This window comes from Myxocyprinus asiaticus, chromosome 28 (assembly GCF_019703515.2).
Source record: "Myxocyprinus asiaticus isolate MX2 ecotype Aquarium Trade chromosome 28, UBuf_Myxa_2, whole genome shotgun sequence".
NCBI classification, from domain to species: Eukaryota; Metazoa; Chordata; class Actinopteri; order Cypriniformes; family Catostomidae; genus Myxocyprinus; species Myxocyprinus asiaticus.
In genome coordinates, this window is record NC_059371.1 from 43,725,038 (window position 1) to 43,751,126 (window position 26,089).

Consider the following 26,089-nt stretch of genomic DNA (forward strand, 5'->3'; position numbering starts at 1 on the left):
TCTCTATGTTCACAGTGAGAGTCGGGGGAGATAAAAAGACAGCCAATTCACAGAGAGGAGAGAGACAAACAGACCAGAGTCTTCGTGTCTGTCCTCTTAGAGAGAGAAAGAGCCTTGTGTTGTATAAAACGGACTCACGTGAACTGTGGAAACCGGTTCCCGCTTCCTCCTCTATCTGCCCAACCCGAACCTGTGTTACAATGTCTTATACGTCTTCATATCTGGAATATTATTATTGTTAACATAAAGATAAAATAAAGAGTCATTTGACCCCTCTTTTGCAACCATGATATATGGCTGGTTGAAAATTTTGTTTTAGAAATGGTGTGCTCCTCATTAGAGGTGGTTAAACAATGCAATTTCCTAAAAAAATTATTATAGCACTATAATACAGTCAAATGTAGACCTAAATGAACAACTTAAAAGAGTTTTTGATCATTTGCTTAAAACTTTATTTTTTCATGGTATGGTTGACATTTTCGTGGAATTGACCATTTGTATTCCACATAGCGCAAAAGCCATACAGACAGACAACAAGTATATACAAAGAACGTTTTATTTTTCTATTATTGCTATTTTCAGACGATATGTAAAAATGATGCCAATCTGACTTGTCTGCAGTTGGTTTCCTAACACTAAATTGACCATTTTCTAGTCCGAGTATCACATCCTTTGATGACACAGAGTGCGCTCTGCTCTGTTATTCTTCTAAAGCCCCGTTGACTACCTGCCTGCTCTAAATATTGGATAATTTAATGCACAAGCTAAAAATAATGATTCTATATATTTTTTTGCATTCATTAATTAATAAACTAAAAGAGATCCACATCTGATTTTTCAGGCTTTTCTATGACCGCCCACTTCCGTCCACATCTCATGGAAGTACCGTCCGCTCCTGCCTTGAACTTGGAAATGTAATCCTGTGCTGCAAGAAATCTAATCGGGTCCTGTGGGAGTTCTGCGGTAATGCAGACCTCTAACTGGATTATTCAAAAATAGGCATTACAATATGGTTAATATATTCCATTTGTTTGATTGATTTTCCACAAAAAAATAATGCTATGTTGTGATGTATATTGTGATTAAAAAATTACTCATACTGTGATATAAGATTTCGGTCATGTCGCCCACCCCAAACTGTGACTCACATTTAATCTAATTGACTAAAATTATTAATCTCTTTAAAAATAATCTCTTAAATTGATTTTTGTCCTTTTGTTGCATTCATTGTAGAGCTGATGGAAGTGAGTGAGGAACGTGAAATGCAGAATGAAGTGGAGGATGAACAGCATGATTTCATAACTGGAGAAAAATCTTTGAGTGGCTCAAATACTGAAAATAATTTCTCACCAAAAAATCCTCAAAGAAGAGCAGCCAAGAAATCTTTCACCTGCTTTCAGTGTGGAAAGAGTTTCATACATAAAGGCAATCTTAATATACACATGAGAGTTCATAATGGAGAGAAGACTTTCACGTGCCTTCAGTGTGGGAAAAGTTTTGCAGATGCAAGAAATTTCAAGAATCATCTTCACTGTCACTCTGGAGAAAAAACATTTGAATGTGATAAGTGTGGTAAAACATTTGTTCTGGCACAGTCCCTAAGAAACCATCGAAAAACTCACACAAATGAGAAGTCTTACAAGTGTTCTTTTTGTGGAAAGAGTTTTGCAGACGTGTCCTATTTTAAACAGCACCAGAAAATACATACTGGTGTGGGGGCTCATATGTGCTTTGAATATGGGAAGACCTTTATTACAGCTGGCAGCTTGAAACTGCACCAAAGAATTCATACTGGAGAGAAACCTTACAAGTGCTCACACTGTGGAAAGAGTTTCACTCGGTCAGATGGCCTGAAAACACATGAGAGAATTCATACAGGAGAGAAACCTTACAAGTGCTCACACTGTGGAAAGAGTTTCACTTGGTCACAAAACCTGAAGACACACGAGAGAATTCATACAGGAGAGAAACCATACAAGTGCTCACACTGTGAAAAGAGTTTCATTCAGTCAGATAGCCTGAAAACACATGAAAGAATTCATACAGGAGAGAAACCATACAAGTGCTCACACTGTGGAAAGAGTTTTATCAAGTCAAAAAACCTAAAAAGACATGAGAGAATTCATACTGGAGAGAAACCATACAAGTGCTCACACTGTGGAAAGAGTTTTACTTGGTCACATGACTTGAAAACACACGAGAGAATTCATACCGGAGAAAAAACATACAAGTGCTCACACTGTGAAAAGAGTTTCACTCGGTCAGAAAAGCTAAAAACACACGAGAGAATTCATACTGGAGAGAAACCTTACAAGTGCTCACATTGTGAAAAGTGTTTCACTCGGTCAGATGGCCTGAAAACACATGAGAAAATTCATACCGGAGAAAAACCATATAAGTGCTCACACTGTGAAAAGAGTTTCACTTGGTCACATGACCTGAAAACACATGAGAGAACTCATACTGGAGAAAAACCATACAAGTGCTCACACTGTGGAAAGAGTTTCACTCGGTCAGAAAAGCTAAAAACACATGAGAGAATTCATACTGGAGAGAAACCATACAAGTGCTCACATTGTGAAAAGAGTTTCACTCGATCAGATAACCTGAAAAAACACAAGAGAATTCATACTAGAGAGAAACCACACCATTGCAAGTACTCTATATAGACGTAAAAAAGTAGTCACAATTCGAAATATGTGGATTTTTCAGTGGCTGATATAAATGCTGATATACTGTCAAATGCACATCCACCCTCAGGACTGGTTTGTGCCAAAGGACGTGTACTTTCATGTACAAATTGCACCTCATCACAGGCTGTTTTTGAGATTTGCATTCGGGATAATAGTTGACCAATTTAGAGTCCTTCCCTTTGGTTTATCCATGGCTCCCCATATGTTCACAAAGTGTATGGATGCGGCACTCACTCCACTGAAGCTGAACGGCATGCATATTTTGAGCTGCCTCGGATTGGCTATTATTTGCCTGATCAGATTGCGAGCACAGGAATTTACTGCTCTGCAATTTGAACAGCCTGGGCCTCAATGTCAACTGGGCGAAAAGCACACTTTCTCCCAACCAAAAGATCTCCTTTTTGGGGGGTCCAACTCAACACTGAGACCATTTTTCAGTATCTAAGTTCAAACTGGGGAAAATACTTCCACTGAAGTCTTTTCAAAAAGCTCTAGGTTTCATGGGGCAGCATTAGCCATCACACCTTTAGGTGTTTTACACATGAGACCTCTCCAGTGCTGGCTTAAACGTTGTTTGCCACATCTGGCGCCAGGGGTGCATGCGCATTGGCATAACTCGCTGCTGTCTGGCTGCTCTAACACCATGAATGGCTCCAACCTTTTACCAGCAGGGTGTCATGCTGGGTCAGGTCTACAGTTGAAAGGTGGTAACCACGGATGCATCTAGCACAGGCTGGGGCGCACTGTGCAACGGACGTTCTGCCTTTGGCACCTGTACAGGCACAAAGCGGGCATTGCTCATCAATCGCCTTGAAATACTTGCTATCGGAGTCACGTGATGCCATGCGAGGAGCAGACGTGTAAATGGCGAGCTCTGTGCACTTTGCTAGTTTTGTATTATTTTTGTTTCATAATCCGGTGACATTCGATATATCCTGCTACATATATGTTCTTTGAAATCAACATGGCAAATAAGTCAAAATCCACAGGCTCTGGAGATATAAAAAGACACGTGTGCTCAAGCTGGATATATAAGTGTTAGACTCCCAAACATTACTTTTGCAAATAGAAAATATTAAAATAGAAGAACAGGGAGCCCTGCAACAGATGTCATGGTCCCCACAGAGCCCCCACTGAACATCTTGTCTGTCTGAGATTACATAAAGAGACAGAAGCAACTGAGTCAGTCTAAATAGATAGAAGAACTGTGGTAAATTCTCCAAGAAGTTTGGAACATCCTATCTGCCAACAACCAAGAAAAGTGTCCAAGTGAACCTAGGAGTATTGGTGCTGTTTTAAAGGCAAAGGTGGTCACACCGAATATTGATTTAGCTTTTTTATGTTTACTGGACTTTGTATGATGTTAATTGATAAATGAAAACTATTTATGGCATTAGTTTTGAAGACATCCTTACCATGCTAAATTTTTCACAAGTGCTTAAAACTTTTGCACAGCACTGTACATACAAAAGACAAAAAAGGGTATAGGCTGTCATTTGCATACAGACAAGATATTTCAGAAAAAAGATAAAAGATTGTTTCAGGGAGGACTGTACACAGAAATAACATTCTTAAGGAAGTCCAGAAAGGGCTACTAGTACACAACATTTCTGAAGTAAAACAAAACCAATGGAAAGTTAACACTTCTGTTTATCGGCCAAGTGAACATGGTTATCGACCAATGCTGATTATTGGAAATTGGCAACACCCATAAAACAATATCAAGAAAAACATCAAAAAGTTAGATTTTTTTTTTTTTTGGTTTAATACCAAGTCCCAGTAAAAATGAATACAGAACTGAAGTCAGCATAAAAATTGGCAAATTTGACTTCCACATATATTTTATCCACGATTTATCGCCATACGCCAGTGAGTCTGATGTGTGACCACTGAGTGCACGCCTACTGCTACATCACCATAAACATCTCTCATTCAGAAGTTACAAATGTTTTCATGTTGTTTATGATCTGATTTGGTCACAATGTTATAAAACATCTGTGATGATCCCGTCTGCATGAATGTTAAGAGCTGCTTTTAACTTGTGAAGAATACACCTATGCAAGTTTACCTGGAGTTTAACTGCTGTTGTATTTTACATACACTTACAGACCACTTTATTAGGAACACCTGTACACCTACTTATTCATGCAATTATCTAAATAGCCAATCATGTGGCAGCAGTACAATGCATGAAATCATGCAAATATGGGTCAGGAGCTTTAGTTAATGTTCACATCAACCATCAGAAAGCGTAAAAATGTGATCTCAGTGATTTGGACCGTGGCATGATTGTTGGTGCCAGATGGGCTGGTTTGCGGATTTCTGTAACTGCTGATCTCCTGGGATTTTCATACACAACAGTCTCTACAATTTATTCAGAATGGTGCCAAAAACAAAAAACATCCAGTGAGTGGCAGTTCTGTGGATGAAAATAAGTCCAACGGAGAATGGACAAACTGGTTCGAGCTGACAGAAAGGCTACTGTAACTCGGATAACCGCTCTGTACAATTGTAGTGAGCAGAATAGCATCTCAGAATGCACAATATGTTGAACCTCGAGGCGGTTGGGCTACAACAGCAGAAGACCACGTTGGGTTCCACTTCTGTCAGCCAAGAACAGAAAACGGAGGCTGCAGTGGGCCTACCATCTGTGTACCTCAGCAGAAATCCATATTTATCAGAATATCTTTATTCTTAAGAAGAAAATTCTTCATAACTACCATTTTCTTAATTTCTAATTCAAGAAAAAAGTTAAGAATATTTTGTATTCACAAAAAAACTTCTTAACATTCTTTTTTCTTAAGATTGTTCTTAAGAAAAAATGTAGGTAACATTCAAATTCTCGAAAATAATGTTCTTAAAAATCATTGTAAATAACATCTTAAAGTTAGAATAACCTCACAGTTGTCTTAAATCCTAAAAAGGTAAGATGTTTAATGAATTGAACTGGGTTTTTCATGTTGAGTCTGAAGTTGCAATGGGCTGTTTACGTAGAAATGTGATTTTAGACCAAAGTTTTGTGTTTAATGATATTTTTATTTTCAGCTTTAAGACCATGTAAATGTAATCACCAAATTCAAACAATAAATGATGTTTTGAAACTTCTTAATGTGAAAAAATCGTGCTTATTCAAACAGATGTGTGGCATATTGCACTCTGCGATCTTTAGTGTTCATAGAAACATAATAATTATAACATTAGAAAGCTGAGACTTTCTTTTTCACCCCCTATCCACATGTCTATCAGAGTTGGGCACAGCGGAGACAGCCTCCACCACCCTTTCCCATTTGCCTGCCTCTTCCCGACATGATATTATCATCAAGCTTCCCAAGGAGAACTTTTTCCTTGCAGCAATTTCCTCAACAAGAAGATCCAGCTCTTGTCTACTGAAGTTTTTGTTTCTTTTCTTTTCCTCCATGTCAAATTAAAAGTTATCAAATGGTTTGCAGCAAGTAAATTCTCCTATGACGGTTAATGTTGTTAAACTAACACATCTCACATATTTTACATTCAAAAAATTATCACGAGGTGCATGCTACTTTAAAATAAAAGGTTAATATATACATTTATTGTTACGATTTACCAGTGTTGAATTAATGAATTTGTTGTAGTCTATTAGACAAGGCAAGCCCATCAGCAGACTGATCAGACAATGTCAAAGCCTGTCTTTTAATTAAGATGTTCTTAAAAGAATTTTTCAAGAATTGCACTTAGGAATGTTCTTACAAACTTTCTTAATTTTTTTCTGAAGAATGTTTTCGTGAATCCGGCCCCAGACTAGGTTTTTCCAGTGTTGTGCATTCTGAGATGCTATTCTGCTCAATACAATTGTACAGAGTGGTTATCTGAGTTACCGTAGCCTTTCTGTCAGATTGAACCAGTCTGGCTATTCTCTGTTGACCTCTCTCATCAGCGAGGCATTTACGTCCGCGGAACTGACGCTCACTGGTTGTTTTCTGTTTTTCGCGCTATTCTCTTTACACTCTTGAGACTGTTACAGAAATACTCTAACCAGCCTGTGTGGCATCAACAATCATGCCAAGGTCGAAATCACTGAGATCACACTTTTTCCCCATTCTGATGGTTGATGTGAACATTAACTGAAGCTCCTGACGTGTAACTGCCGGGGCTGAGAATGTGTAAGAACCCCTGCCTTATATGCATCTTTAGCGTTGTGACAAATAGATGCACAAATTACTTAGCATAAAATGTGTAACCATAGTAATGACTATTAAATAAAAAATATTTTCAACTTTATTTCTATATTTGTCTTGCCATCTGTATGTTTACATACTGTCTGATGTCACTATTAAAGGCCATCCTTCATAATCTGTTTTTGATTTGTGTTGACTTTAATACATGATACTACACTATGATATTAGTTACATGATAAAGCTTTTTCCACTTACTGTAACATTTATTGCAGTCATCATAATTATCCAGCCTATTGAAATGAATGTAACATTGGCCCTTGTGTACTTTTATCTAGAGAAAGATTTAAAATTATAGAAACATTAAAAAATGTCAATGGAAAATAAGTCTGGTCACTTCAGATTTTCTTGTACAGTGTATTTTTAAGTTCAACAACAGCAGCAGATGTTGGTGTTTTAAACACTCCAGTCCAGCAGGAGGCAGATATTCACTTGAAGTTGTTTTATAAACCGACAGAAAACACAAGAAGAAGAAGAACTGACAGTTTGGACGCTCAGTCCAGTAAGTGTTCAATGTGTTTTACATTATTATTGGCATTTGTATTTATTTTTATGTTTATTTTTCTGTGCATGTTTTTTTTTTTTTTTTTATCTATTTGGTGTTTTAATGAGTGTAAGAGAAGAGTATAACCGCCTGATGTAGCTTGTTTTGTTACTGGTCACATGCAAGACGTGAGAAAAATGTTTAAAAAACAGTTAAGAACCAGAAGTCCAGTGTTTCTGAACTGGTGGGTCGCAGCTATATTCGGAGTGGGTCGTGGACAGCAGGGAAAGAACAATGCAATGGGTCTCCCTTTGAAGATTTTTCGGCGACTGCCCAAGTGAAAGGCTATTTAGGACTGCCGAGGCAAATTTAACGACAATCTTTCATTCAGCTAAAGGCTTCTCATCTGCACTGCTATATATATATTTGTTTTTTTGTTGTTGCTTTCGCGCGAGTGTAACGGAATGATGATCTGTTCTCTGTGCGCGCGCAACAACAGGGCTTCTATGCTGGTAAAATAGTGCCTAAATGATTTGCATGCCCAGAGTAAGATTTGTAAAAGCGTAAATCAAGTTAAGCATAAAAATAAATTGCTTGCGCACAGAATGTTTTGTAAAGATGTAAATCAAGTTGCAAGCATAAGAAACAAATATTAGCAATATTTTAATGCTTTGCTTAAGTGTAATTCATGTGTTGTGAATCTGTAATTGCATATTAACACAGAGTAAATTTGTAGTGTATTCTTATGATTTGTTTTTGTTTTTGTTTTGTTTTTTGCTCTTACACTTTTGGCACAGATTATGCACCTAAACATGGCCAAAAACAGTGCAAACCTGCAATCAACGATATGCAAGCTAAGAAAGGGTGTCATGAAAAGCAAAATGGATTGTATGTGTAAAATTAACTACTGCAAACGTGTAAATGACTTGTGTTTGTGGCATAAATATTGTTTATACAGAAATAATCCGATATACACTATTCTGTCCCTTTGTTGCACTCACACTTGGCACAAATTTCTCACTGAAAAGAGTTTTGCAAGCACGAGGGGGAAGGCAGGTCTATCTATTAGACCTAATTTTTATATCAACATTGGCAGTCGTAGTTAAAGTTTCAAAATGTGGCGAATATTGGCTAATATTTTTTTTCATAAATACTATTATTGTCATTTATTATTAATATTAGCTACATTGACCAAACAATGGTAATGAGGAGCCTTTCCTTATGTGTAATATGTATGTTCTGTTTGAATTATGTTTGAAATGAAGAAACAAATGGGATAATTATGGGCTCATATAAATAAATATGCTCTTCAATTTTTAAAAGGGGAGAGAGAGAAATCCTGTAGCTTTTGTTGTTGTCATTAACAAAAATAATGTAATAATGTGAGATATATTGTATATTTTCACCAAGGGCAATAATCTATCTCAGTTCAATTTGTCTGCATAGGGATGTGCTTGAAAGTTAAAGGAATATTCCGGGTTCAATACAAGTTAAGCTCAGTCGACAGCAGTTGTGGCATAATGTTGATTACCACAAAAATTTATTTAGACTCGTTCCTCCTTTTCTTTAAAAGTAGCAAAAATCTGTGTTACAGAGAGACACTTACAATTGTGTGAATGGGGCCAATTTTTGTAGGGTTTAAAGGCAGAAATGTGAAGCTTATAATTTTATGAAAGCAATTACATTAAGTCTACTGTTAAAACTCATGCATTATTTGAGCTGTAAAGTTGTTTAAATTGTCATTTTTACAGTCGTTTTAGAGTTTGTTGACCACATTGTCATGGCAACAAAGTTGTAAAATTGGCTGTAACTTTACACAGAAAAGATTAGTAAGTGATTGTATCACACTAAAATCATGTTTACACAGACATTGTTTGTCTTGTAGCCATAATTTTGAAACAATGAGTATTTTAACGCCCAAAAATTGGACCCATTCACTTCCGTTGTTAGTGTCTCACTGTTACAGATTTTTTTTATTTTTTTTTTTTTTTTTTTTTAAGAAAAGGATGGTTGAGTCAAAATGTATTTTTGTGGTAATCAATTTTATGCCACAAAGGCTGTCGATTGAGCTTAACTCGTATTGAACCTGGAATATTCCTTTAACAAGCGCAAAAGTGGTACTGTCACTTTTTACAAGCAACGAGCATCTCACGAATCAATATTATATCATACAATATTTTTCTTTTATCTTTTTTATCTGACTAAAGAACAGAAAGGATATTAAAAGACAAATAATTCAATGAAAGAGGAGTGCAGGATCTCATCTTTGATGAACACACATTACACGGAAGAAATGTTCAGTTTTAATCTCGAGCACTTTTTAACAAACTAGGCGATTAGGACCTTGTGCAAACCCTGTAAACAGTGTAGAAATGCGCAGTAGGAGTCAAATCAAGCAATATAAAGATTGATGTTTGATGTTTTTTTGCAAATTTTGAAATATCGAGTTTTGCTTTGCTATGTTTTTTTTGGGGGGGGGGTTTGTTTGCAATATATCAAAAATTCAATATATTGTAACATCCCTTGAAGCTAGCTAGCTAAACCAGCTAACACGATAAGTTAAATGCTACTGAACCATAGCTGACGTGTACCAGTAAACAATATCAACATACCTCTGTCTCTGGAGTTTCAGAGGTCTCACAAAATTGGATGTTGTTGATAAAGCGTCTGTAATTTTGAACCACAGGTTCTAAATGTTGCAATTGTTTTGTTGTGTTCAATATTTTATTCTTTATATCCAAATGAAATTGCCTTTGGTATTATTTTGGCTGTGTCATCCTTGAATGCATGCTCTTCAAACTTGGTCCTACTCAAGGAATTTTATTGGTTGGTTGTCTGATTGGTTGAATGTACATTTTTAAATGTATGACTCTGATAGGTAGAAGGTATCTTTTAGAACTTTTAGAAGGTATCAAGTCTTTAAGTCAGAGGGCTCAAGTCCTAGTTAAGTCTAAAGCCATTGTTGTCAAAGACTAAGTCGAGTCGCAAGTCACCTTTGATTATGTCGAGTTGCAAGTCATCAAATTTGTGACTCAAGTACAAGTCAAGTCATGCGACTCGAGTCCACAACCCTGCTATTCACACTTTCTGTCTGTCTGTGGCTAATCTTAATCACTTTATGGTTGTTAAAATTTGCGTATTTATATTTTATTTCAGTGTGATTACGTATTATTTGTAAAGTTATCCTAAGAAAGTTGCTATTTAATCCTATGAATGACATAATCCAGGTAATTTATACGAGTCGACATTGCCATGAATGTATCTTTGTAGAGATATTCAGTTTGCCATTTGGAGACCATACTTCAATGGCAAAACTGCCAAGAAATGGGAAATTTACCACATCTACAAATATTTTACTTAAGGAAATGGTAATTTTATCTCACTATTTCGTTTTTGTAAGTGAAAGAGAATTTTCACATGAGACCATTTTCTGTTTCAAGTTTAAACCATTAACTGACATGATGAGCGTGCACAGAATCGGAGTACTGCCACTGATATTTATAGAGTACTAGGGGTATGCGATTTGACTCAAATCTTATATCATGATTTGAGTAATTTTATATCATGATCACGATATATAACATGATAGTAATTTTTTTCTGGAAAACCAATAAAAATCATTTAACATAATAAATAACCATATTGTAATGCCTATTTTTGGAAAATATTTTCAGTGAAATAAATACTTTTTAAAGGTGTAATGCATTGCATTTTTTAATGTTCCCTGAGATCCTCTTATAATATTAGTAAAAAAAGTTAATTAAAAATAGTCATAATTTAGAAATAATTGTCCATTTTCTATCCTGCTTTTGGCCCTCTGATTAAAAAGCTCAATTGTTCGGTTCGTGTCCCCTTTAAAACTTCAATGTAAACCCCCACTGCTATGATGGGGTAACATCTTTGCATATTAAATAAGTCAACGCCCCCGCCTTTACGCATGTGGAATTGTTTTGAAAATCTTCTGCAGTATAGCTGCTAAAGAAAATGTACATTATTTTAAAGAAGTTTTAGATATTTCTATTGGAAAACAAGCCACAAATACAAATCAAAAACGTATTTTGTTGCAGTGTATAATGGGGCGAAGACCACCCTCTCTCACCTGTGTTCACTTCAATTCATCTTTAACTCACAAAAACAAAACACTCTTATTAATAAAGCTGCATATTGCCAATTTTCTTCACAATAAGACATGCACAGTGACATATAAACTCAGCAAAAAAAGAAATGTCCCTTTTTCTGGACACTGTATTTTAATGATAATTTTGTAAAAATCCAAATAACTTTACAGATCTTTATTGTAAAGGGTTTAAACAATGTTTTCCATGCTTGTCAATGAACCATAAACAATTAATGAACATGCACCTGTGGAACGGTCATTAAGACACTAACAGCTTACAGACGGTAGCCAATTAAGGTCACAGTTATAAAAACTTAGGACACTAAAGAGACCTTTCTACTGACTCTGAAAACACCAAAAGAAAGATGCCCAGGGTCCCTGCTCATCTGTGTGAGCGTGCCTTTGATTTGAAGTTGCAGGGTCCGTCATGGTCTGGGGCGGTGTGTCACAGCATCATCGGACTGAGCTTGTCACTGCAGGCAATCTCAACGCTGTGTGTTACAGGGAAGACATCCTCCTCCCTCATGTGGTACCCTTCCTGCAGGCTCATCCTGACATGTCCCTCCAGCATGACAATGCCACCAGCCATACTGCTCGTTCTGTGCGTGATTTTCTGCAAGACAGGAATGTCAGTGTTCTGCCATGGCCAGCGAAGAGCCCGGATCTCAATCCCATTGAGTACGTCTGGACCTGTTGGATCGGAGGGTGAGGGCTAGGGCCATTCCCCCAGAAATGTCCGGGAACTTGCAAGTGCCTTGGTTGAAGAGTGGGGTAACATCTCACAGCAAGAACTGGCAAATCTGGTGCAGTCCATGAGGAGGAGATGCACTGCAATACTTAATGCAGCTGGTGGCCACACCAGATACTGACTGTTACTTTTGATTTTGACCCCCCCTTTGTTCAGGGACACATTATTCCATTTCTGTTAGTCACATGTCTGTCACATGTGTTCATACAAATATTTACACGTTAAGTTTGCCGAAAATAAAAGCAGTTGAAAGTGAGAGGAAGTTTATTTTTTTGCTGAGTTTATTACGATTCAATAAGTCGCGAGCCATCACATTATAATCTAGCTACATTAAGCGTGTGCACTGGAGGGACGAGCGTCCCCAGGACAGAGTGAGCCTCAGCCGGGTACAGTTTCAATCTCTCCCCCTTTGATCAGAACATTCGCTCAACTCATAGAAGAGGCGCTGACTGCACAGAGAAATGACAGTTTCGGAGTTTGTAGTTATTTACATCATCTGCTTCCGTATTATTTAACTTTAATAAAGCTATAATGCATTAAATATAACTGCATTCAGTCAGGTGCAAGCTGCAGTGCTGCTCTCACGCGTCGTCATTCAAGTTTCATATGATCTCATGTTATGTTAAATTAGATCAAACGACTATTCAACACAGAAAATTTCTCAACCTTTTTTTTTTTTTTTTTTACTGTCAGCGTTGTCTATAACGTCAATTAATCGTTTCAGCCCTATCTAATATTAAGCTTGGACATTTTGGTGAAAACATTCAAAACTCAGTACATATCTAACAGTCTGTAACATATGAAACAGTACATTTAACATGGTTACACACACTTGTCTGTTGCGACATTACTGTTGGGTCCAATATAGTTGGCACTGCATCAGCTTTTAATTGAAGTCTCTCTGTAAAGCCTGCGTCTTGTTTGAAAAAGAATCCACAGTAAAATTAAGTGAACAAACAAACACTGTCTTACTTTCGCAATCCGGGACTTCATTAAAAATAAACATCAGCCACTCTTTCCTCATGTTAGGATCATTAGGAATCAAATGCAAAGAGTCTGTTTTTCCAAAACCTGGCACTGCACAGCATTTTGTAAACTTTGCAGGCATCTCGAACCTCTTGTTGCGGCAATAATCCCTGTGTTGTGTTACTATGTCTTATTAAATGCTAATAAAAAGATTGGGAAAGAAGATCCACTGATATGCAGTAGCAAGTTTGCTTAGTTATTAAAAAGCTGTATACACAAAGGGGTTTTGAATCCGGAACACTCACATCCAAAATCTACATAGATTCAAATATTGTAAGACTCGAGATTAAAACACCACTCGACCAACACACTGTACAAAGTTTCACTGTTATGTGTATATTTATGTGTGTGCTCCATTTTTGTTATTCTTTTGAAAAAAAACAAAGTTTTTTTTTTAGCAAATATACAGCAAGATTTGCAAGTGAAAATTTCAATATTTTTAAACTTTTATAATTTAATGCAAATGGTTTCATTAACTTTTTAAAAGTTGTTGTGTAGAAAGTGTTTTTCCTCCTGTTAAGAACAATGTGCATTTAAATTGTGACATAATTAGCTATAAGTTTAGCATGTTCTATAACAGGGGTGGGGAAACTTTTTCCCATTAAGCGCCATTTGAGTATTTACGAAATTATCGGCGGGCCATACAATTGCTAGCAATTTCTGATTATGGGTTAAAATTAACGTATGCTTTATGTGCTCAGGCACCAAGAAAAAACACAAAGTTCTGTCTGTTACACAATATTTAGCGTTGTTATTTAAAATGATTTTTAATCATTATTTTAATTGTATTTTATTATTTATTTTTTTACAGTTTATTGAATAAAGGCACTTTTTTGGTTTTCAAATCATTTCTCAAATGACCTAGCGGGCCTTATAACATTCCCAAACCTTGTTCTGTAAGATGACCCCCAAACCAAGAAGGTAACTTGTCCCAGCTGTCATCTAATGTAAAGCACTAAACCGAATATTCCATGTAATTGTTTTTACAATTCAGTTGAATATTGACAGATAATTAATGACAGATATATCTTATCCCAGTAAAACAGAATCCTAGTAAAATTGATTAATCTGAAAGAACAAACTTCAATAAATTACATACCATACAGGCCTATTAATAAATCCATATTTAGACACCCATGTATTTTATTGGGATCCCAATCCCAATTTAACCCCTGGTTACACCGGTACTCCTCAAACCATCAGATTCATCAGTGCAGAAGAGCTGAGTCAAAGCCCAACTCACATAAATTACCAGAACAATGTTCCTCTGCAAGTAACTTGCAGTTTTATTCTTTAACCGCTAGAGGGTCAAAAGTTACATAGTGTAGCTTTAAAGATAGATAAGATGATATCTTGAATATAATGTATGTATTTTATTAATTTTATATTATGCAAATCGGTACATAGGCCTACTTAAATTATGAACATTGACTTTTTCAATGCAGATATAAAATACAGTTGGTCAGACGGAGATGAGAGATGTAACGGGTGTTTATCATGATGATGAATTGTCTGTTTTAAGTGTTTCTCTTCACTATAAAGCATTTTTGTTATTTCTGCCTTGTTATGGTTGATGTAATATGAACGAGTACCAGGATATGGTTTGTAGGTGGTAAGAAAGCCCCGCTCTGGAGAGGGTTTTTGGTTTTCACTGTTGCAGTATGCAGTAAAGTGATTGAACATAAGAATCAAGTCTGTCGTTATTCATGTTTAACATTGGTAGCAGAGGATGACTGCTGAAAAATACAAGGTCCCACCACCATTTGATGAGAAGTCATGTGAGAGTTGGAAAAATTAGGTGGAAATATGGACGTGCATTACTAAACTGGAAAGAATGAAACAAGCCCTGGCTGTTGCTTTATCACTAACAGGGAAAGCAAGGGATGCTGCTCTGAAAATATCTGAAGAAGATTTAAACAAGGACAATGTTATGAAAACAATTCTAGACAAGTTGGACTCAATACGATCAGTGTTTCCCACAGGATTTTGTGAGACTATGGGGGGTGGACCACCAACACTCTAGGGGGGTTTTATGTTATTATGAGACTGAGAAGTGCAAAAATATTTTCGGTTCAGTATGAGACCGTGGCAGGGCAAATTAGACTGTGGTGGGCCTCCAGAGTCTAGTCAGTTAATGGGAAACACTGACAATGCATACACTGATGAATATGATGAAAGAAAAGCTGAAATTAATAATTTTCTCTACAATTATTCTGACATTTCACATTCTTACAATAAAGTAGTGATCCTAAGTGACCTAAGACGGAATGTTTTCTACGATTAAATGTCAGGAATTGTGAAAAACTGAGTCTAAATGTATTTGGCTAAGGTCTATATAAACTTATGACTTCAACTGTACTTCCAGATGCCATAGTGGCTTTTAAACTTCTAGGCATAGCTGGTCTCAATGTTAAAGACAAACAGTTGGCCCTCACTGCTTTTTCTGCTCTCGCTTTCTCTGACATGAAGTCCACACATTATTTTTGGCGAAAAACCCATGCATGGAAGTCACATGACTGATGATTCTGCATACTTCACAGATTCTAGTAAGAAAGAAAGCAAGTCCTTTTCACAAAAACAAGCAAAGATACTACCAGGCATAAACTCTCCTGATAAATATGGCAGGAGATCAAAATGTCCAATCTGTCAAAGCCCATATCATTGGGAATAGGACTGTCCACACAGACGTGTATTCTCCCTGAGATTCTTCTCTACTGATACTGGAATTTTCATGGTGGAATCACTTGGATCAGCTGTTATTGATACAGCTTGTAGAAAAACTGTATGTGGACAGAAATGGCATGATGATTATGTCAGTGGGCTACAAATAGCAGAGCTAAAGAAAATGAAGCACACAGAGAGTGGAAGAGTTTTCAGGTTTGGTGATGGAAGAGTTGTACACTCAACAAAGCCATAATCAGCCAGACTAAATGCCACATAGAGACTGAAGTAGTTCCAGCAGATATCCCATTCTGGGGGTTGTGGGTGGTTGGAGATGAGATGGCTGGTGGACTTCAGGGCACCCACTTTTTTGTGTGGCTGCCTCGTGCCGCCCCCGGCAAGAGGCCGCCCTGGGCGGCTGACCATGTCGCTCATGCCTAAATCCGCCCATCTTCATGTTATTGATCATTTCACATGCTTTAGTGCTGGAAGTATGACCACAAAGAAAGCAAGTGAAATTGTGAAGAAGCTTCATTCATTGCTGGATCAGCATTTGTGGTCCACCCAAAAGACTGTTCAGTGACAATGGAGGGGAGTTTAACAATGAGGAAATGAGGGATATGGCAGAATACTTCAACACTGAGGTCAAGACCACAGCAGCATATAGTCCCTGGAGCAATGGTCTTTTAGAGAGACACAATCAGACCCTCACAGAGATACTGCTGAAAGTAAGTGATTGCAAAACTGCCCTAAATTGGGCATTGATGGCAATAATTGTATGCATAATGTATATAGATACATTCCGTATCAACATGTGTTTGGAAAAATTCAGAATATACCATCAGTTCTTACTGATAAGCCACCTGCTCTAGAAGATACTAGTGTAAGTACATGGGAAGGACAGCACATTTCAGCATTGCTTGCTGCAAGAAGAGAATTCACAGAGGCTTAATGCTCTGAGAGAATTCAAAGAGCCTTGCGTAAACAGTACAGCCCACGGATGAAAAATAGGAGATTAAGGACAAAGTGTACTTTAAACATGTAGACCATGCAGAATGGAAAGGTCCAGGTGTCGTCATTGGCTAGGATGGGGCAGTGATATTTGTGAGGCATGGAGAGTACTTGCTGTATGTTTGTGTCCATCATTCCAGGCTCTGAAAGCCAGATGGTTGTCATACAGTGCATGTAGAAAAAGATGGGCAGAAACAGGTAATTTAGGATTAGACTTTCTTGCAGGGTACTGTATTGACTGGAAAGGACGATGACAGTGAAACTGAAAATGTGAAATAAGGACGGGTAAATGTAGAAGATGAAAATGGTGAACAACCTGACACATCGACATGGTCAAAGTTTGGGAGAAGTCGAGGTCTCAGGTAAGGGTGTGCGATATTGACATAAAATTATATCTCGATAATTTTCTGGGATTTTGTCGATAACGATAAGTAGATGATATTTTGCATACTTCAAAAATTTGTTTGTAAAAGTCTTATATTGTACTAGTTCGGTCTTATTAATAGGAAATTAATTGTTGCTTATTAGTGATATTAATGGAAACAACATATTTAAGGAAAACAGGTCTTATTTATTCACCTAAAACTGACGCATTCAAGTACAAATGATAAAAAAACATTGAAATCACCAGTGCAAGTTGTCGTGGACAGCTGACTCCTGAAGCTTTTCATATTCTGTGCGGTGATTAGTTCACAGATGGTGAAACAAGGTAGTTGTCGAGCTTTCTTTAATGGCAACTGATTTCCGACATAGTTTAAAGTTTGCTGCCTTTTGAGCAACATCTCTTTTCAAAGCCAAACCACCTCCATGCAGATGAGGATGACCCACGTCTACCAATTAAATCTAACGACATAGATTGCGAGGCTGGTGGTGTCTGTATGTTGTCTCCTGGTGCTGTTTGTTAACTCAATTTTGAGTTCAGTCATGCATTTTTAGGCAGCTACGCTAGCTTAAATTGTGATGCGGTGACCATGTATGCATATACTAGCACACTGCATTCTAATAGGCTACATCACGCAGTGAATGCGTGGACTCTCAAGGCGTGTTTTTGTTTGGTTTTTGCAAAGTGAGTGACATACTCGATAATGTCAGCTCTCGCATCGTAAAAACATCAATTAAGATATAATCGTAGACGATACATATTGCACACCCCTAGTTTCAGGTTGAAAGTAGGACAAAGGATTACCATCACAGAAAGAGAAAGTGATGAGTCACGGACTGCACAACTCTTGGTAAAGCAGGAAAAGTTACAGGAAAAAAACAAAGACTGGTACAATCTACAATATACCCAATCTGAGACTGTTATGGGCATTGCTGGGTCAGCTGACCTGAGACAAGACCTTCAGATTGTTCCCCAGACAACACAGAACCAAGAATTGACCACCATGAAAGTGTGTTTATCATTGACAATGAGTTGTTTGTTGACGCAAAAAAAAAAAAAAAAAAAAAAAGCTCAATAAATGGAGAATAAATGGTCTGTTTCATGAAGTGAAGAAGATGGTCAGAATTGCATCAGCATAAGGTGGTTGTGCTTAGTCAAAGAAACACCTAATGGTGTTAGACCTTGCGAAATACTCACCTACTTGTGCTTAAGATTATCTAAGAGTAGTTATGGCAGTGATTTGTGAGAGGAAATTGCAGTTGAACTCCATGGACATCAAAGCAGCTTTTCTACAAGGAAGAGAATTGAGGAGAAACTTATACATCCACCTGCCTCCAGAAGCACAGTGTAAAGGAACTCTGTGGAAGTTGAACAAATGTGTGTATGGCTTGGCAGATGCCTCTTTGTACTGGTACAACAACGTTAAATTTACTATGCAGCAGCTAGGGTATCATGTATCACAGGTTGACCCTGAACTTGGCCATGAAGAGCACAATAGCTTCAGTTATGTTGAAATTGAGATTTCTTCTGGAGATGGTGAGGTACGAGTACATCAAAGCACCTGCATAAAAGGTCTTCAACCCATTGTTATGGATCCCGTCAGACTCCAGAGCTGTTTAACATATAGCTCCACTAACAAACTGTGAGACTGACATGCTGAAGTCTAAGATTGGTCAAATATTGTGGGTTGCTAGACAGAGTAGACCAGATTTAATGTGTAACACATCTATTTTTGCTTCCACTACGAAACATGCTACCGTTCATACTCTGCATGATGATCACTGGAAGTGACTCTCTAATTTCAGCACTTGACAAAAGACAGCTCCTTGAAACTGGTGGTGTTTAGTGATGCCTCTTTGGAAACTCTTCCAGATGGTGGCATTCAAGGTGGGCATCTAACCATGTTATTGGGAAAAGATGGAGAAGTCTCACCCATCTCTTGGCAGTCCAAGAAAATCAGAAGAGTTGTCAGAAGTACTTTGGCAGGACAGACATCGACCCTTAGAGATGGCACTGACAATGTGATGCGTTTATGTGCACTTTATTCAGAAATCACAACAGGTGATGGTAGATTGAAGAACTTGCCAATTATTTGTGTAACTGACAATCATTCTCTTCTAAATGATGTAAAGTCCACTAAGTCTGTTACAGAAAAGAGACTCTGTCTTGAAATCAGAAGAATTAAGGAGCTGATCCACTCTGGAAGTATCAAGCAGATCCTTTGGTCAGCCACAAAGGAACAGCTTGCTGACAGTCTGACTAAAAAGGGGACATCAACATTACTACTTCTTAAGACCCTTAGTGAGGGTGTATGGGAACTTAAATAACCTTACTGAAATAACCTGCAAATATACATTCATGTAAATCTACAACCTGAAGTGTTCCTGTTATGTATATTTATGTTTTCCTTTTACATATATCTCCTTTTAAGTGATCTGTTCTGTTTGTTTTTGTTTTTCCTTAAAAGAAGGGGAGATTGTTAAGTTGAGTTTCCCCCTCTAATGGCACTTTTCCACTGCACGTTACGGTTCGACTCGGCTCTGCTCGCTTTACTTTTCTGAGCTTGCTTTTCCACTGCAGTTCAGTGCAGCCTCAACGTGGATGGGATTATAGGCTGATCGTCTTAGTTGTGCCACCTTTACTGCCATAGCGTCCATTTGGTCGAACCACTTCCACTTGCTTCTGTTTGAACCACTCCGGCTGTTGTGGTCCTTGATGGTTCTGTAGTCACTTATGTTTTTTTTTTACATTTTCCCTACACTGTTGGTAGGTCCGGTGGTAGCTGTGTGCGGCCAACAGCTGAGACACTTCCTGAAAGACTTTTTCGTTTCACGTCGCCCCATCCAGCTCTTTTTGGATCCTCGGCTACTAACGAGAGGAAAGTCTGCACCTCGTTTATTGACCACGGTGTGGTTTTGCGCACAGCCATTTCTTTTTACAATTCGAAAGTTACTTGAACAAATAAGATACTGCTATCGCTGTTGCTAACTTTAAAACTAGGGGGTTGATGTCCTGTGTCGCAAATCCAGTGACGCTGGTAGTGATGATTCACTCTGACCAATCAGTGATCTGCAGGGTTTTGACGTCACATTTAGTATTGGCTCGGCTCACATGGAACCTCGACCAAGGTGGTACTAAAAAAAGTACCAGGTACTATCCACAGTGGAAAACCCCCAAAAAGCGAGCAGAGTTGAGCCGTACTGTGCAGTGGAAAAGCCCCATAAGACAATATAGGGTGCTAGGGGCTTGTAGCTGGTAAGAAAGCCCCTCTCTGGGTAGTGTTGTTGTTGTTTTTTCACTGTTGCGGTGTGCAGTAAAGTGATTGAATGTAAGAATCTAGTCTGTCGTTATTCATGTTTAACAACCCAAACGTACAACAATGTTGCCATGGTGAATATGGGACACTCAAAATTATGTTGCCGCAGCATAATTTGATACGTCACTGTGACCAATATGGTCCGGTCTGGTTACATCATCACAATGTAACTGTTAGCTGGAGTATTTTTTCTATCACATAATAGTCTGTGTGGAAACATTTAAACCACGTGTTTTACAACTATAGTATCTTAAAATGTGTTCTCTGCTCTCCCATATACGTACATATAGCCTGCAGTCGGGAAAATAAAACTAAACACTATTTATATTATACTATTTCTAGAACAGAGCTGTTCTTGTGTATAATCATATAATAATATGTTTGAGTTTGATGAATGTCAGTCCATTATAATGATGATTTTTTTGTGTTCAGATGTTCATCATGAGAGAGCAGGTGGATGTGATTCACACTGGAGAACTGCAGATGTTGCAGACACCAGTGAAGACTGAAGTGAAGCAGGAGGAGATAAAAGAAGAAAACACAACACTTTGTTGTTCCTCTGATGAAGATGATGATGAACAGCAGATGTTGCAAACACCAGTGAAGATTGAAGTGAAGCAGGAGGAGATAAAAGAAGAAAACACAACAGAAGAACAACAGAGTGATGAAGATGATGATGAACAGCAGATGCTGCAGACACCAGTGAAGATTGAAGTGAAGCAGGAGGAGATAAAAGAAGAAAACACAACAGAGGAACAACAGAGTGATGAAGATGATGAACAGCAGATGCTGCAGACATCAGTGAAGATTGAAGTGAAGCAGGAGGAGATTAAAGAAGAAAACACAGCAGAGGAACAACAGAGTGATGAAGATGATGATGATTTTGTTCCTGCAGGTATTTTTCTTCTGGTAATGTTGTTACATTTTCATGACAATCGACTATTATGTCAGAGACTGATACAAGAAAGACAGTTTTATCACTCTCAGGTCAAACCTTTTAGCGCTCAGTTGTCTTTTAAAAAGGTGCATGTACTGACCCACATGTTATTTCAAACATGTACAGTATGACTTGTTATGTGACTAGGGCTGGACAATATGATGATATATTGTGGCAACAATAGAAGTGTCAATAGAGATCTTGCTGTATCGCAATATGTAAATATCCATGTGCACAGCATGGGCTTATCTATCAGAGGGTGGGGCTTCAGCAGGATTTCAGCAGTCCAGCAGGATTCTCGATATTTACAGGACGGTGTTAAGTGGGATCTCTCGTGCTACTCGATAATTTTTGACCCAGGAAAAACCTTGACTAAACATCTTCACAGGACAACACCCAAACAAGTCAAGTAATGAAGAAGTGCAGGGGAACCTGGGTAGCTCAGTGAGTAAAGACGCTGATTACCACCCCTGGAGTCACGAGTTCGAATCCAGGGCTTGCTGAGTGACTCCAGTCAGGTCTCCTAAGCAACCAAATTGGCCCGGTTGCTAGGGAGGGTAGAGTCACATGGGGTAACCTCCTCGTGGTCGCCATAATGTGGTTCGCTCTCGGTGGGGCGTGTGGTGAGTTGTGCGTGGATGCTGTGGAGAATACCGTGAAGCCTCCACACACGCTATGTCTCCCCGGTAACGCGCTCAACAAGCCACGTGATAAGATGCGTGGATTGCCGGTCTCAGACGCGGAGTCAACTGAGATTTGTCCTCCGCCACCCGGATTGAGACGAGTCACTGTGCCACTATGAGGACTTAGAGCACATTGGGAATTGGGCTTCCAAATTGGGGAGAAAAAGGGGCGAAAAAAAAAGAAATGAAGAAGTGCTAGTTATTAAAACAGGTGCGACATCTGTGCTGTTGTTTCACAAAAGCCCACACAGAGTGGAAAAATGTCATATGCAAACTGTCGTATGATGATAATCACTAGTAACATGCAATTGTTTTACCTCAAAATGAAAGCACACAAAAGAATTTTATGAAAGCCAAAAGATGCGCTATGCATTGATTCTGTCATTATTGATTTTTTTTGTTTATATTTATTTAATATTTATTTTCTGCAACAAGTTTACATAATTTTAGATATTTTCTGCAAGTGTTTCTTTTCATTTTATTTTTTAACTTATGCATTATCATCTTTGTTTTATTTCTTTGGGAAGATTTAAGAAAGTTTGTAATAATAATGTTGGTCAACAGTATATCAGACAGAAATGTGGCATAATGTGAAATTTAGCATTATGGTAAGAAAGATTTAAAAAGTTGTTGTTTTTTGTGTGTTTGTTTACATGGACTATTGCCAATTTCTAAATTAAGAAAAAATTATATAAGAGGAAGTATTTGGAAATTTGTAATTCACTGACTGGATTATCCAAAAATAGGCAGTACAATATGGTTATTTAATATATTACATTTTGATCATATCGCCCACCCCTGTGACATAACTGTGACACAATTAATCTAAATGACTACAATCATGAAATTAACTTATCAGTTAGAATTGATGGTATAAATATAAACCTTTTGCACAGCAAAAAATCACAAATGAATACTGGATGTTTGTTTTATACTGCCATTAAATTAGGGTTCAATTTGATGATTGAAATTTGTCCCTCTTGAATTGATTTTTGTCAACTTATTGTGTTCATTGTAGAGCTGATGGAAATGAAAAAGGACCGTGAAGAGCTGAATGAAGTGGAGGAGAAACAACATGATTTTATTACTGGAGAAAAATCTTTGAGTGGCTCAAACACTGAAAATAATTTCTCTCCAAAAAAGCCTCAAAGAACAGCCAAGAAATCTTTCACCTGCTCTCAGTGTGGAAAGAGTTTCACATGTAAAAGTGATCTTAATAAACACATGAGAGTTCACACTGGAGAGAGACCATACACATGCCATCAGTGTGGGAAAAGTTTTGCATATGCAACTGATCTCAAGAATCATCTCCACCATCACTCTGGAGAAAGACCATTTGAATGTGATAAGTGTGGTAAAACATTTGTTCTAGCGCGATACCTAAGAAAACATTTGAAGACTCACACAGAAGAGAAGCCTTACAAGTGTTCTTTTTGTGGAAAAAGTTTTGCACATGTGTCCTATCTTAAACAGCACCAGAAAATTCATACCAGTCTGGGGACTCATATGTGCTTTGAATGTGGAAAGACTTTTATTACAGCCAGCAAATTGAAACAGCACCAAAGAATTCATAATGGAGAAAAAACATACAAGTGCTCACACTGTGAAAAGAGTTTCACTCAGTCAGAAAACCTAAAAACACACAAGAGAATCCATACTGGAGAAAAACCATACAAGTGCTCACACTGTAAAAAGAGTTTCACTCAATTACATTGCCTGAAAACACATGAGATAATTCATACTGGAGAAAAACCATTCAAGTGCTCACACTGTGAAAAGAGTTTCACTCAATCAGAAAACCTAAAAACACACAAGAGAATCCATACGGGAGAAAAACCATACAAGTGCTCACACTGTAAAAAAGGTTTCACTCAATTACATTGCTTGAAAACACATGAGAGAATTCATACCGGAGAAAAACCATATAAGTGTTCACACTGTGAAAAGAGTTTCACTCAGTCAGAACACCTAAAAACACACGAGAGAACTCATACTGGAGAGAAACCATACAAGTGCTCATACTGTGAAAAGAGGTTCACTCGGTCAGATCACCTAAAAACACACGAGAGAATTCATACTGGAGTGAAACCATTCAAGTGCTCACACTGTGAAAAGAGTTTCATTCATTCACATTGCCTGAGAACACATGAGCGAATTCATACTGAAAAACCATACCACTGCAAGTAGTCTATATAGACATGTGAAAAAAAAATTGCAAAAGCAATCCTCCGTCGATGCAAGAGTTTCGTGAAGGAGTGTTACTACACAAAACAGACTCCAGCCGCTAGGCAGAGACAGCACAAAAAGAAACAAAATGGCGCCCAGCTTCATCAGACAGTCAAGTGTATATTCAGCGAGTCAAGTTCACTTGGGGGCAATGTGAGAAACACGAAATGGCTTACTCACCCCATTGCCTCTATGAAAGACAATGCTTGCTGCGGCCATCCTTAGTATCTGTTCTCAATTTGGCCAGAAACATTAGTGCAAAAGCAATCTTCCATTGATGTAAGAGTTTCTTGCATTCCTTGAATCGATCACGTTTCTCTCTTGTCGAATTTGCAAAGTCTGGGAACAAGAAAATGCTGTGGTTCTTCCAAGAAAGCTTTCATTTACTCCTCGCATAACACGAGATCTTTATTGGATGATCTCAGAAATTTGGCCAGAATTGATCAGGGCCTGTCTCCCTCCGTGGATCTCTGAGCTGGAACTTTGTGAGCTTGCTCGATTTCCAGCTTATGGCCCGTTATGTCGAGCAGACTAGGGAAGAGCTTGTCTAGGAATTTCACCATATCTTGGCCTTCCTCATACTCAGGAATTCCAACAATTCAGACGTTGTTTCACTGATTACGATTCTCAAGGTCTTCCAGCTTTTCCCAAATGCGTTCCAAATCTACTTTGATCACTAGCAGATTAGCAGCTAATTCCCTCTCTGATGACTCCAGATAATCGACCCATTTCTCGACATCCCCGATTCTTGTAACCAACTCAGAGAATTTCGCCTCCATCGCTGTAATCGATCGACGTATTACAGCAAGATCTTCCAGGTCCGCTACGACCTTCGTCAGCATTACAGACATGCTCGACAGTTGGCGTTGAATTTCTCCTGCTGCACTGTCCAAATTGAGTCCCTGGTCTGCAGCCCTGTCTGAGGTATCAGCTTGAGCACTTAAGTGTCTTTTAATATCTCCAGAGCCCGAGGATTTTGAATTCTTTGACATGTTGATTTCATTGAACAGTTATGTAGCAGGGTGTATAGAATCTCACCGGTTTATGACATAAAAAGAATTAAAAACTAGCAAAGTGTGTAGAGCTCGTCATTCACATGTCCAAACCCCGCATGGCGCCACGTGACTCCTTCCCAGACAAAACATTCTTAATGTTTTGTTTTTTTAATGGGATAGGGAAAGTAGAGAGGTGACAGGAAATGAGAGGGAGAACTGTGGGAATGAGATCGGGAAAGGACTCACAAGCCGGGACTCGAACTCGGGTCACCCACGATGCATCATCACCACATGCCATGAGCACAACATTTATTTTGTATGTATTAAATGAGGTAAACATGGATTAATTATATACAATTAAGACCAGCGTGAACATGTTGCTGTGTATAGGACATTTCTGAACTTGTTTTACAGAAAAAATGTCGGACAGAGGAGAGAGAGTGCCAAGAGAGAGAAAATGGCTTAAAGAGATAGATTTATGAGCCAGGTGCAAGCTGAAGGCTGCACAGAGTTGAACTTGAGGTCAAAAAGATAAGGTCGAGACTGTTTTATGTACAAGTATTTTATTTGACTAGAGAGGAAAACATGTATTACATAAG

The 26,089-nt window shown here is 38.1% G+C and overlaps 1 protein-coding gene across 1 annotated transcript; it reads left to right on the forward strand.

Annotated features, from left to right (window-relative positions):
- Window positions 1-7: 7 nt before the first annotated feature.
- LOC127418545 (zinc finger protein 271-like) lies at window positions 8-26,089 on the forward strand. The gene is made up of 5 exons (XM_051659123.1): window positions 8-963; window positions 1,234-2,656; window positions 7,343-7,406; window positions 21,082-21,558; window positions 23,290-26,089. Exons 2-5 carry the CDS (start codon window positions 1,239-1,241, stop codon window positions 24,454-24,456), a joined length of 3,126 nt encoding a protein of 1,041 aa, XP_051515083.1. The 5' UTR covers window positions 8-963; window positions 1,234-1,238; the 3' UTR covers window positions 24,457-26,089.